Below are 14,993 nucleotides of genomic sequence, written 5' to 3' on the forward strand. Positions count from 1 at the left end.
ACTATGCCAACTTTATTTTACATATTGAAAGCAAAATGCAAATGGCATGTTATAAGTTGAAATATGTGAAAAATAAACAAAATGGAAATATTACATGTACACTATGCACACAATGATGAGTACAGAATGCAATGATTTTTGACTTGTGAATCAAACACTTCAGCAACCTCACACCTATTTGTTTCCAAGTAAAACCAAATTCTGATGACTATATTATAGGAATTAACCATTAAGAGCTGATTTATAGATATTTACTTTATTCAGCCTAATCTCTGCCTGAATTTAAAGCAATGCTTGCAGATATCTAAGTAATTGCTTGAAAAGTTAGAATAAAGGTATTTAACTAAAGCACTTTTCTTTATTCTTGTAGTATAATTGTGCTGATAATCGTTCATGTTTGTGCAGGTGGCAGTGGGATTTCAGCCGGAGGGTTAGGCTCATCGTCAATCTTCAAATCACGGCAGAACAACACTGGTTCTTGTCCAAGACCCAGTTTGTACTGCCACAGATATAAACTTTCATTCGGCTTCAGCTCAAATGAGAGTTGTTCTTCCACTTCAGTCGCTTCATTCCAGCTTTCGGTTTCAGTGCTGACATGTGAACCTCCATATTCTGCAGAAAAGGAGAACTGCCACTTCGCAATTAACCCTGAAAGGGCTCCAGATTCAATTGAGGCTGATGTGGCTATATTCCAGTTGTGCGTGATCTGGGACATCTTCTCCTTATTGTAGCCAACCTTTTTATTAACTCTCTTTTGCCATGTCACTGGTGTATTGCTGTCATTAGTTATTGTTTTAATATTCTCCCAAATGCCAAATGCTGGGCCTTTAGTTACTGAAAGGCCACCAGGCAGGAAGTTAACAACATCGGGATGAACAGAATAGACACCGACACACTCGTCTTTGTTGAAGTTGGTAGCTTTGTAGTACTCAACTCCCCACTCTGAGACCGGCTTGAGGAAGTAGTAGTGGTTTGGCAGGCCCCAGTAATAGAGACCATCTCTGCAGTTGGGATGCAGGTCATATTCTACAGCATCCGAGTCTTGATTCATGTTTGTCGTTCTTCGGTAAGTGCCCTTACCTTGGAAGATGATGTAAAACTTGCCAAAGGCTGAGAGGTAGTGGTCTCCACCCTGGCAGTTGGGATGAAGGCTGTAAACTACAGCACCACCGTCTGTCGACAGATCGGTGACCCTGCGATAAGAATGGCCCTTGATGATGTAGAAGTAGCCATCCTGATGACCAAGGTAATGGTCTCCATTTTGGCAGGTAGGGTGCAGACTGAAAATAGTGAGATCTGTACCTTTATTGAAATTACTTGACTGCATATAGCAGCCGAGATCAGACCGGATTATGTAATAGTAGTCTTTCACTCCGCAGAAATCAGTACCTTTGGTTTTGTTCTTGGGAATAATGCCTTTCATCATGCCTGAACCTGCAACACAGAATAACCCAAACATTCAGGCTCCACACCTAAAGCAATGCTGTTATGTTAGTGATTCTATAGATTGAACTCACTAATTAATGTACAAAAACTATTTTATATATGAAGGAGGGAAATTAAAGCTAACTGATGACTCATAACTCATAACTGAGTTTTTTATTTCAAGGCATTTCCATAAATCATTTAGCAGTAGAAACACTTTTTATTTAAAAATGCACCACTAATACTTAAAGGCACAATATGTGAGTTTTGACGCTAGAGGTCACTTATTTAAAACAATAACAAGAAGTAGCTAAATGATGCAGTGAATCATGGGAGTCGTCGTGTTCACATCCACAGCCATTTTTGCTTGATGGGATTATTTTTGATTTACAACTAATAATACATTATATTGAAAACCAGAAGCTAGAATTAATTCTGCTTGTCTTTTGACCACTTTTCACCAGTTTTGAAACAACCTTTCGGAACAATGCAGGTCTTCAATGTAATACTGAATTAATGTTCAGTTATTAAAAGGAGAGTTCACCCAAAAATTAAAATGTGCTGTTAATTTACTCACCTTCAGCCCATCCAAGATGTAGGCGACTTTTTTCTTCAGTAGAACATACAGTAGAAAAATGCAAGCCCGCAGCTTCTATCACTTTAAGAGTCAAAAAAGCATATCAAGAAACACAAAATTGGCTCCTGATGACATATTGAGGTATTATGAAGTGAAACGATAGGTCTGTGCAAGAAACTGAATATTATTTACATCTTTGTTACGTGCAATCCAGAGCCTCAAGCAAACAGTTCAGAGTGATGTTTGGTTCATGAACGAATCATTCTTTTGATTCTGTAATTTTTAGTGAACTAGATGCACCACTTCACCAAACCTTCTGAAACAGTTCATGGCTTGAACAGCATAGATCTGTAATTATCAGGTAACCATTAACACCTTGCTTCAGGTGTGTTTAATTAGGGTTGGAGCTGAAATCTGCAGAATGGCAGGGCTGGAGACCCATGCACTATTAACTCAGGCCCCGTCCACACAGAGACGCGGTTAGCTGTATATGTAAAAATTTAGTATCGTACCGGCATTTTGTCCAGACGGATCTGGCGTTTTGGGAGCGTGAAGATGCTATTTTTTTAAACTGGGTCCCAGAGTGGATAAATCTGAAAACGACACCTTTGTGTTTTCGTGTGTACAGCCAGCCTGTATATGTTGTGAAACGATGATGTCATCACCCCTCGTCTCGCCCCCAGTCAGACACCGTTATGTAACAGCAACAACAACAACAAAGGACTACATGCTTGTGTTCGTGCTGCAGAAGCTACTGAGCATATTAGCTTTACTAATTTCAGGTTTATATGCATGCTCCAAGTCGTTTTCTACATTTTTAGTGTATCTATGTGGCAGAATTGCAGCGCCACTTACTGGTCTGGCATGTATAATACATCATTTTGAGTCGGTTTCAGTGGTTTCATGTGTACGCAGATATTTTTTGAGACTACGCCGGTTTTACAAAAGAACGAGGAAAAAAAAGATTGAATAGGGAAAGCTCTGGCTTTGTGTGGATGAGCCCTCAAAGTGACCGTAGCCGTTGACTTGCATTTTATGAATCACCAAAGAGCACGGTTTTATCTAAAAATCTTCTTCACTGTTCTACTGAAGAAAAAAGTCACTTACATCTTGGATGGTCAGAGGATGAGTAAATTAACAGCAAATTTTCATGTATGTTGTACAACCCCAATTCCAGAGAAGTTGTGACATTTTGTAAAATGCAATAAAATCAAGAATCCGTGATTTGTTAATTCTCTTTAACTTTTATTTAATTGACAAAAGTACAAAGGAAAGATTTGCAAAGTTCTCACTGTGTCACGATCTCTAGCTGGAGTGCCCACAAGCCCCGCTATTGTGCACCCCATGCTGCACCCTTTTCCATTTCCCATGATCCTTTGCCTGGACACATCATCAATTTCAATCACCTGTCTCTTAACACCTCAGCAGTCTCACACTATAAGAATGGCACACACACATTCTCATATCGCTGTTGATTAAATGTTTCCTAGTTTCCCTGATTCCTAGTTTTTCCATGTCTTGTGTTTGGATCCTTGGAATATTACCTTGTTTTGACTGTTTGCCGCCTGCCCTGACCTATGCCTGTTTGTGGATTACTCTTTTGCCTCTGCCTTGGATATTACTGTTTGTTGTTACTGGACCCTGCCTGTTTTGGCCACGATCTTTAATAAAGCCTGCAAGTGGATCCCCACTCCATTGTCACGTCTTCTTCATTACACACTGACCAACGTAAATGTATTTTGTAAATATGAACAAATTTTGATTTTGATGGCTGCAACACACTCCAAAAAAGTTGGGACAAAGGCAAAATAAATGGGAAAATGTTATAGAATATCCATGATAAACTGTTCTGAAACAGTTCACAGTCAGCAGGTGAATTGGTAATAGGTAAGGGTTTCATGTTTGGGTATAAAAGGAGCATCTCAGACTTTGCAAGCAAAGCTGGATCATGGCTCAACACTTTGTGATAAATTTCATGAGAGAAGTGTCAAAAGTCAAAAATCTCATTTCTCAATGCAAAATCGATCGCAAAGAATTGAGGTCTTTCACCAACTACCACACATAATATTGTGGAAAAGATTCAGGGAATCCAGAGAAATCACAGTATATGTAGGGCAAGGCAGGAAAGCTCAGTTGAATGTGCTTGATCTTTGAGCCCTCAGATGGCATTGCATAAGAAACCGTGATGATGTGGTGTTAAATATAGCCACATGGGCTCAGGAGTACTTAAGAAAACCGCTGTCACTTAACACAGTCTGCTGCTGCATCAAGAAATGCAACTTGAATCTCTGTTACTCAAGGAGAAAGCTATACATCAGTTATATACAGTGATGCCCCGGGGTTCTCTGGGCCAGAGCTTATCTCAGATAGTCAAAAAGACAGTGGAAATGTGTGCTGTGGTCAGATAAGTCCACATTTCAACCTGTTACTGGGAAAAAAGGACATTGTGTTCTCAGTCGCAGAAATCAAAGGGACCTTTCAGACTTTCATCAGCGACTGAAGCAAAAGCAAACATCTGTCATGGTGTGGGGGTGCATATGACTGGCATATGTGCGAAGGTACTATTGACATGGAAGCCAGGCGCGTAAATTTCATCTGACAGTGGGGGCTGGGGCAAAACGTAAAATTTCTCAAGAGCAATTTTTGAAGGGGACACAAATAATACAGCCAAAATTGTACTTGTAAGGATAGATATGTGTACACAGCATGTGTACATAGCATGGAGACCGTGTTTAAATATGAGTTCATGGTTCACCACGCGGTCATATTATAATTATTATTTTGCGTCATCCATAGTATTTTAGGTTTCGTCTGAAACCTAGTATGTCTCTTTCGCATTAATTCAACCGCATTAAACCCACTGATCTGCCACTTAACATCACAGTGAATGAAACCCAACACATAGGTAGGTCTAAAATATTAGCCTAATATCAGTTCACACACAGGCTTATCGCCATGTTAGTTGTAGTGGGTGACAAGCTACGGTATTAAACTTGTTAACATTATAATCGCTCATAGAAAATACATCGGATGTCATAATTTTTTTTGTCATGACTAATTTATTAATGATCCAGCATCATCTGTTAAGAGAAAGAATCATTTCACCCGATGTTTAAAGAGAATAAAATAGCCTTGACAGCTTACTTACACATAACTTGCTCTCTCTCACCGGACTCGTGTGTGTGTGTGTGTGTGTGTGTGTGTATACTCACAACCGGGGGAAACTTCATAGAATGCCTCTGAACAGATTCACGCCCACTTTTAGGGAAAACAAACCGCCATACAGCATCGGATCGAGGAAGTGGACTAACCTTACAACATGCCAAAGAGTTGTTGTGTGGTTGGGTGCACCAATAATGTTCGTGAAAACCCAAATTTAGCCCAGGCTACCTGCCATCATCATCCATAACTTGCTGTTATGGAAATATCATGAATTAGGGATGATGCTATCGAAAGCTAAGCCAGGCTAGTTGTATGGCTGGACAGAAAAGTGCACTCAGTACTCTAAATATAAGGACATAATATATACATTTAAAGATGTTTACTTTCAAATACGAAGTAAAATCATTCACTGGCTTACCTGGTGATTCGATTAGGTACGAGTAAATATCCGGTTAGACACCTCTGGCCAACGGGTGGGGTTGTTACACCAATTTGACGCTCTTTCACGCTCTATGGCAGGCAGGGTGGACATATAATTACTTGACATGATTAATCCTAGTGATTGCTTAAGTTATTCACGTCTGTCGGCTGTGTACGGACGTTGCTTTTTGCTGCTATGTTGTATTGAAGTCTATGGGAAGCCTAGTTTGTTTTCCCCTAAAAAGGGTCGGTAACGAAATTGATAGTTAAGTCCCGGATGTGTCGGTAGTGCATATCGGTAAAGAAGGAAAGCAGGCAGTGGACCAAACCACTGTGAGGCAAGGGAGGGGGGAATCAAAACATTTCTGAACTTAAAACGTTTTTTGCGTTTATTTTGTTTTACTAATCACACAATTATTTTAAGTACATGTCCATTATATTATTTTCAATACACAGAGTCGCTTGTAATGATATTTTTAGGGGGGACAAGCCTCAGATAGGGGGGGGTCCTGTCCCCCCCGGGATTTACGCCTATGATGGAGGCATATATTGGAATTGTACAGAGACATATACTGCCATCAAGATGACGATTTTCATGGGAAGTCCATGGTTATTAGAACAAGACAATGCCAGCTCTCATTCTGCATGTGCAACAGCGTGGTTGCATAGACTCAGGGTGAATGTACTAGACTGGCCTACCTGCAGTCCATATCTGTCTCCTATTGAAAATGTATGACCACTTATGACAAGGAGAATCAGACAACGACAACACAGACTGCTGAGCTTCTGAAGCCTTGTTTCAAGCGAGACTGGACAAAAATTTTGCTTGCAAAACTTTAAAAAAGTATCCTCAATTCCAAAACAATGAAACATTGTAATTGAAAGTTGATGTGACAGTGTTAAATGTGCCTCTGTCCCAACTTTTTTTGGAGTGTATTGCAACCATCAAAATCAAAATTTGTCTGTATTTACAAAATACATTTACATTGGTCAGTGAAAACTATGGAAATCTTTTCTTTGTACTTTTGTCAATTAAATAAAAGTTAAAGAGAATTATGAGTTATGGCATAAAAGAAAAATTTATAATTTTGACTCATACAGTGTATTTTTGGCTATTGCTACAAATATACCCCAGCGACTTAAGACTGGTCTTGTGCTCCAGGGTCAGACATATATATATATATATATATATATATATATATGTATCTGTATATGTATCTGTATGTGTGTGTGTGTGTGTGTGTGTGTGTGTGTGTCAGTAATGCAAAATAATCTTGACTACAGAATAGAGGTCTACTTACTTGGACAACTGTAGACTGCAGTGCTGAATCTGAAGAGCGGCTCTTCTTCTATCAAGCCTGAGAGATGCTTGTCTGACAGGTTGCTGTCTTAAATACAGCTCCTAAGAGGGCTGACTATAAGGCTACAAAACACACCCACAAGCCTCAAAATAGACCAATCAGCAACACAGTTTGGTGTTTATTACCAGTCAGTGCAATTCTACATTGATGTGAAAAAAGTATTTGCCCCTTTTCCAGTCTTCTCTATGTTACTTTTTTGGTAACACCTTGCGGTAAGGGTACATGAATTACCATGAATTCATGCATAAATTAATGCATGAATTTTGCATTGATTCATGCATTAATATTTCATGAATTACGAGGAACTAACATGAGTTCAAAGTCTTTCACTCATGACTTCATGGATGAACAACACCTTAATTAAGACATTAACTAAGATGAGTACATCATCATGATTTATGATTTATTATGCAGGATCATGATGTTTTCTTTGTTCACACACACACACACACACACACACACACACACACAAAGGTCTTCACTATCCATTGTGGATAAAACTATGCTTATGTTATGCATGAATTCATGGTAATTCATGTACCCTTACCGCAAAGTGTTACCACTTTTTTTTTTTTTTTTTGAGCAAAGCCTGGGGGGAAATTATACACATACACTACTACATGAATTTTAAAAGCTGCAAAACAGTCTCTTTTGCTTACAATATTCATTATATTCTGAGTTGGTTTTGTGTAAGATAATTGTGGTGTATATTCGATCATTAAAGACTAGCCTGTGAATTGTGTTTAAAACTACAAGTACCTTTGGTAAGTACCAAACTGACTTTTAAGAAGAATTGTGAGACAATATGTTAAAAGTGACATCAATGTTTGTTTTGCTTCAGAAAACTGTCCAGATTTCGCACTGATAAAACCATGATGACCCTTTTTATTAGGCTTTTATTTCTTTCAAAAATGATCTGAACCAAATTGTCAGTTATAGATTGAGCTTATAGATGAGCCTCAACTCATCCTATTAAACCTATAACAGCTGCACACAGCTACAGCACGAGGGAAGCTCTATTATTAAAGACTGTTCCCATCCATTACATGTTGAATTCCAGCTCTTTCAATCCTGTTGTTGGTTCGTGACCCCTAGTGTCACAACAGCGGAGAACAGACACAAGGAATGAATCACCACTGGACTTTATTGACAATCTCTTCAGAAAAAACAAACAAACACAGGAACATAAGGCAATGTGTGAGATTCAACGAGTAAACTTAGCTTGGACTAATAGTCTTTAGTTTCCTTGCAGGATACAGGGCTGGAGAAGATGTTGAGGCAAGAAGATGATCAGAGAATGCTAGCAACAGGCACACAGAACATAGGGAAGTCATACACCATGAGCATGATGAGGCCAGACAACAGAGTGAATGTGGGATCAGAATTTAAAGGAGTCCATATTGAGCTGTGATAGGTGATGGTGATTAAATTCAGGGGATTGGAAACTTGCAGAAGGAGCTAAAGGATCTGGTGCTGATGGGTCAGATGTGTCCGTGACAATACCCCCTCCATGGGCAGCTCCTGAGGACTGGCATGCTCAACGACGTAGATAGCCCCTGCCTCTGAGTGCTGGGCAGTCTGGGTGATTTGTGTAGAATTCAGTTAGTAGAGCTAGATCTAAGACATGGGATCTCATGGGAGTCTTGTGATCTCTGGCTGTGCTGATGGTGATGGCAGTATAATCTCAGGAAGCAGTTGATTTCTTGAATCTTTCTTTCTGTTTGCCCATCTGACTGTGGATGATAGCTGGATGACAACTCACTGACACACCTAGGAGATGGAAAAAGGACTTGCACTATCCTAAGATGAATTGGAGACCCCTATTAGACACTATATCTTCTGATAGGCAAGTGCTTCGGCTATTTCCATAGCAGTTCCTTTCAAATGAATGAGGCTGCAAGCCTTTGAAAATCTATCCTCCGCCACAAGGATACAGGTGAATGAGTCCAATCCTTCAAACTGTGTCCTCTAGCGTTCACCATGGGGAACACCTTCAGCGTGACCGGCGTCTGAAGCAAATGTCTAAACAACAATAACATTGGCCGGTGACAGCCTATGACATCACTACCGGCGCGACCACAGAATAAAAGGGTGCCGATAGAACACGTCATAGAACACTGCACCCTGGGAACGCATGCTGTGTGCCTTTACTTTCAATTCAGGGTTGTATGGCTCTTCGTGAGCCTCCTCTGTCTGAGAGATGGGGGTTGTAGGGTTAGGGACCTCCCCCCGCCCTGGGACCTCTTGGGTTGAATGGCCTCTTACAAGGCCTCCTCAATTACGTCCATCCAACCCCCCCAGACCAAAAATCAAGAGAATCAAGGATGGTCATCTTATGCCACAGAGACGAGGCTACCAGGTTATTACAAATTAAGACCCTTCCCCTGTATGACAGCTGGGATAGCAGCCATTGCCAACAAGACAACCAAGAACACACTTTTTCCACTAAACCCAACCAGTTCTGTCTTCTGTACACTCCTCTGCACCCAAGAATACTCCAAGATATTTTAAACCATTTTCCCCCACTGGAGTCCAGCTGAAAGCAGTGGTTCCACATCACTGGAACTGTACCACAGAGCATTTAAAAAATTCAACATCATTTGTATTCCTTATTAAGACATCATCTGCATATGATGTAATGACCTTTACCTTTAATTTGTTCTACTTGGTGTCACCATTAGAGGACACAACAACCATAAGGATTTATGAAAAAGGGGAAAGGGAAGAATAAGTCCATGTTTGTCACAAGTTAAAAAGTACACAATTTCAGGAGTGAACATTATTCGTTTTTTTAACCTTGTTAATCTGCACGCAAACTCTGACCCATGTGTACAGACTTTTTTTCCTGGAGAGAGAAAAGTAATGAAGTAAACAAAAATTTTAAACTGTTTTCATTTCATCATATACATTTACATACATATACCAATTATTTTTCTGAGAACTATTTGAAACAGTTTTTTATGGATAATTTGATATATTTATTCTAAAACATAACAAGGATATTGGATTATTTTTAGCAATAAAAATTAATGTGCATAGCACAAATGGCATTTATAGTCCATATCTCATATTTCCTTAATGTCTTGTACCTTTGACAGTGTTAAACATGGTGTCACATGGATGGGAATATGCATAGAAATGATATGCAAATGAGGTTATGCATAGTAAAACTAGGCGTTGTAAGCTCCATATTGCTGATTTCGGGGAGGAGTCGGGGTGGAGATGCACGTATGCACAATCTTCCCCTGACCGGGATTTATAAAGGGATTTTTGCGCAGGTTCTGGCGTACGCATGGTTTTATAAATCTGAAAACTTTGTGCATTGCAAAATCTAGCTTTTTGTCACGGTGCACACAGCAGGGAGTAACTTCAAAATAATAGTCTTTAATTAATCCAAACAAGGCAGGGCAAGACAAGGCAAGGTTAACACAGACAGGAACACCGAGGAATAACGAGTACCAGACGAAAACTAACTGAATAGGCAGGAACTAAATACACAGGTTAATCATAGACATAATCAAACACGGCTGGACAAGACTTAACTAATAATCACACAGAACAAGGACAGGAACATGACCAAATAAGGAAACAAGAGGCGGGAACACAAGACACAGGACAGAGGACTGACACTTTTGTTCCTACCTACACTTTTAGGATGAAATCTAAGGAGAGTTTTATAAATGAGACCCCAGATTATTGCAGAAGTTTCATTTCAAAAAAAGAAAATGTACTGTACTATTTTTATTTTATTTTATATAAAATAAATATTTAAAAAAAAATTATTTTATCAAATTAAAGCCACATGTCCAAATTTGTTGTTGTTGTGTTCCAAATTTGAAGTTGATTATATATATATATATATATATATATATATATATATATATAAAGAGGTTCCTATGCAATTTTGTTTAGGCGTTATACCATAAATAGCCACCGGGTGCCATACAAACTCCATTTAATTTTTATGCATTTTTCTAACACAAATGTATAAATTTCTCTCTCAATATTGCTTGTACCAAAATAACCACCAAATATGAAATCTTGAAGCTCAGACCTTTTCAACGACATGTATTGTGTCAAGATTATAAAAAGTTTTGATTCTAAAAGACCATTTTGTAATTTGACACCGCCCACTAAGGGGGAGGAGACCAAGATTTTAAAGTGCTATTTCCATGGTAATGCAATGTCCGATTTCAAAAGGGTTTTCACAGGATGAATTTTGTTTTAAGCTTTCAAATGATATAGAATTTATGATGATTACTAAAACATGTGATAGGGAAAAAGAAAACTAAAAATATTTTTTGTGACAAAGTTCAGAACTCCTGTTATGATGTATATGTTTTGAGGTGCACTCTTGTCATAAATTAATCTATTACTGTTCCTACATAATTTGTAACAAAAAACAGTGGTAAAATATCTATTTAGGAGACTTTTCCAACGATATATAGTCTGTCATGATTAGATTAGGATTTAATTGTAATATATTGAGGTAAACGTAGGCGTCCCGCTGGCGGGATGGAGACCGTTAAGGTTAAGTGTTTAGTATCCCTTTGGCAAGCAGATTGAGTTTTACTGTGCCATGGTGCTAAGATGCTAGAACGCTAAGATGATATTGTGCTAAGGTGTTACAATACCGTGATGCTACGGTGCTATGAAGTGAATCGTTGTGTAGATATGTCTACAGTAAAACTCACCACTTCCCAAGATGCTTTGATCACATTGCTATCATTTCATCACGAGTGGGACTCGACACATCTGAAGTTACATCTGAAGCTTTCACCGTGTCGTTGCAGTTTTCATTGTGTGAGCAAGAGACTGATTTCCCGTGAGGATCATGACAACAGCATTTTAATTAGTCAAACCATTTAGAAGATATAAGACGATTCATTTTGTAGCCATGGCTCCATGCACTTATTAAACTATATCTTCTAAACCATTTGATGAATCCAAATTCTTTTGATAACTTTTTGTCACAAGGGTCTCTAGATGATAACATACAAAATTTGGCATTAATTGGACAAATGTTCTAGGAAGAGTTCGAAAAAGTAGGTTTATAATACAGCTCAAAAATTTAATGGATGGTAAAAATCCAGGTCAAAATCAGGTGTACACATGAGTAGTGGGGGAGATTTGGGACCATCCTGCCAAACGTCCTACGACTTACGGTTTTGGCTGGCCAGACACTTTTAGGGCAGAAAAATAATAATAACAATAATAATAATAATAATATTAAATATAGCTCCAAGAAGTAATTAAGGGGCCAAGCACAACAGAGGTAAAATGAAGAGCTAAGGAGCTGTCTTTAATTACTCAGTAAAGACCAGGGTTCTCCAGCCCTGCTGCTGGAGAGCTACCTTCCTGCAGACTTAAGTTCCAACCCTGCTTCAACACACCTGTTTTTTTAATTTTACAAAAAAATGTAATTGGCCGATGCCCAAAAAATGCCAACATAGGAAAATTAGGTACTTTTCATTTCGGCATGCCATTCCGAATCTAACAAGACCAATCTTATGATTTTTTGGCCAAACTGGTCAGAAGTTATAAGCAGAAATGTCATTATTTTATATATTTTGACCAGTAGGTGGAGCTGTGCAGCGGACAGTGCGTGTGATGCGAACTGCGTCATCAGAACAGTACGCGCACCACCCGATTTTTGTAACAGCACGTACTTTGTATGATCAGGTCGCACTGAAGTTATTTTGCAGTAATCAGTTTTTCCACATGGTGGCAACATTGTCCCGGGCCGTTGTTTCATAGTAGAAAACAAAACTAAAGAGACGGACAACGACAACAAAATAGCGGAGACTGCAACAACAGACGCTCACATTTACAAGCACTTGTGAGCTCGGCTTTGGTTTAAAAGAGTTCAAAAATATTTGTTATCAGTCATGACTTAACGAGGAAAAATAGAGAAGACACTGAACATGGACGAAGCTTTCTAGAGTGCATGTGTCAACCGCCCACATACGCACAACTTCAGATGGGGTATACTTTGAAAGGCTACGTGTTCGACTGTACGCATACGCTAGCGTACAAAAACAAAGTATACTTAGGCCTTAACACGTGCTTTTGATAACTTTTTGCCAGAATGCTCTGAAGATGATCTGAGCCAATTTTGGTGAAAATTGAACAAACTGTCTAGGATGAGTTTGAAAACATTTATACTTCAGAAAATTCAAAATTGCAAAAAAATCTTGACCATAGAAATTAAAATGTGTGCATTCAACTCGGTATGAACCAAGGAATCAGAAGAACAAATTTTGCTTTTAGACCTTACGGTTCAAAAGATATTAGCAGAAACATGAGTGCGAATTTGGCCTGTTGATGGCGCTAGAGACTCCATGTGCCAAATTTCATAACTTTCTCGCAAGCGGTTCTATAAGATTCATAAGATTCATAACAATACATTAAGTCATTTGAAAAATACAGCATTTTACTACAGAATTTGAAATGGTCCATGCTCAAAATGGCTGACATAGGAAAATTTGGTATTGTTTGATTCAGCATGCTACTCTGAATCTAACGAGATCACTCTTTGATTTTTGGTCAAACTGTTCAGAAAATATAAACAAAAATGTCAAATTGTTATATACTTTGACCAGTAGGTGGCGCTGCGCCAAAACTACTCATGTACTCTCAGGTCATGCTTGGTATAACATGTACAAAGTTTGGTCTGAATCTGTTAAAGCATTGCGAAGATACAGCCTCATATCCATTTTTGCATGAATTTTGTCAAATTCAAGTTAGGACGATTCTAAGGGCCCGACGATGGGGTGGGGCCCCCGAGGGGGAAACGTGATTTCTACCGAGGGGGACGCTAGAGCCCTGCATTCCCTGGGCTTCGATCGGGCCAATTTTCACGGCATAGTTCAGACGCGGGCCGGGCCTGTTTTAGGCTTCTCTTTATTTTTATATTTTAGACATCCATCAATTAGTGATGAAAAAAATCACCGCGCTGGTGGAAACAACACGAGACCGAGCCGTGACTGTGAAGAGCGGCTCGACGGTGTTTAGAGTCCCGCAGCAGCAGCGCGCGCGCCGTCAGCGCAGATGAAGAGTTCAGCTTCAAATACACGCAATACGCTGAAGCTTGCTGCAAAGCCCCAGCAAACGTAATTACCATGAATGTGTCCGAGGGAAATAGTAAGGAGATATCTGAATTATTTACTAATAAACTAGTGTTTTCTGTGTCAGTGTCGCAAAGATGAAGATGATGATCCTGACTCTCTCCTCATTAGACGCGCCTTTAGAGTCATTGGTCTCTACATTAGAGAACATTGGTCTTTCATATTTTGGAGCAGTCACTGCAATTTATGAAAGAAATCAATTAAATCTGTATGTGGGAGTGTTACCCCCTTTGTAATTCTTAACATTTTCATAAGTAACTGTAATGTAATTACACATTTTTTCTTAGTAACTGTAACTAATTATAATTACTTTTATTTTGAAAGTAAATTACGTAATTCCGTTACATATAACTAGTTACTCCCCAATACGGCCTATAGCTGCCTAAACACCTTTAGTGCTTGGCCCCTAATAATAATAATAAGAAGAAGAAGAAGAAGAAGAAGAAGATCAGTAAAAAATACAATAGGGTTTCGGCACCTTCGGTGCTTGGACCCCTAAATATACAAATAATAGTAAGTGTTATGTTTCTCTAACACTGGCACTCTGTCCCTCGCTGGGTGTTCTCAGAGCTCACCTGAGAAAAAAAAAAAATATATATATATGGTTGAGGGGAAAAAATAGTTTTTTAATGCAATACTTTATTAATCAATGGGTTCTAAATACATTCCTTAATTCATTCATAAATAAGCATTAGTACTTTAAGACAACATTCATTAAAAGGCCTGTGTCAGAGCACATGAACCTCATTAGAATTCTGTGTTACCAGCTTTGTCTCTTTGACTCTGTCACCGATCACGATACTGCCTATTTACTTATTTAAAATAAGCTTATATACAGTAAAAGTTTATTCTATTCAAATAACACAGTGGATGTTTTTATCTATTGATCTATAGATCAAGTGTCTGCTGCCATCTGCTGGA

The 14,993-nt window shown here is 38.8% G+C and overlaps 1 protein-coding gene across 2 annotated transcripts; it reads right to left on the reverse strand.

Annotated features, from left to right (window-relative positions):
* LOC131547198 (uncharacterized) lies at positions 1 to 5,199 on the reverse strand. 2 transcript variants are annotated; one of them, XM_058787589.1, is made up of 3 exons: positions 5,151 to 5,177; positions 2,003 to 2,083; positions 1 to 1,434 (listed from the first exon to the last, which is right to left on the reverse strand). In XM_058787589.1, exons 1-3 carry the CDS (start codon positions 5,152 to 5,154, stop codon positions 392 to 394), a joined length of 1,128 nt encoding a protein of 375 aa, XP_058643572.1. In that variant the 5' UTR covers positions 5,155 to 5,177; the 3' UTR covers positions 1 to 391. The 2 variants fall into 2 exon arrangements, with proteins under 2 accessions (XP_058643572.1, XP_058643573.1); XM_058787590.1 differs by lacking the exon at positions 2,003 to 2,083 and having other exon boundaries at positions 4 to 1,434; positions 5,151 to 5,199.
* Positions 5,200 to 14,993: the final 9,794 nt, after the last annotated feature.

Source organism: Onychostoma macrolepis, chromosome 09 (genome assembly GCF_012432095.1).
Source record: "Onychostoma macrolepis isolate SWU-2019 chromosome 09, ASM1243209v1, whole genome shotgun sequence".
In the NCBI taxonomy this organism is placed as follows: Eukaryota; Metazoa; Chordata; class Actinopteri; order Cypriniformes; family Cyprinidae; genus Onychostoma; species Onychostoma macrolepis.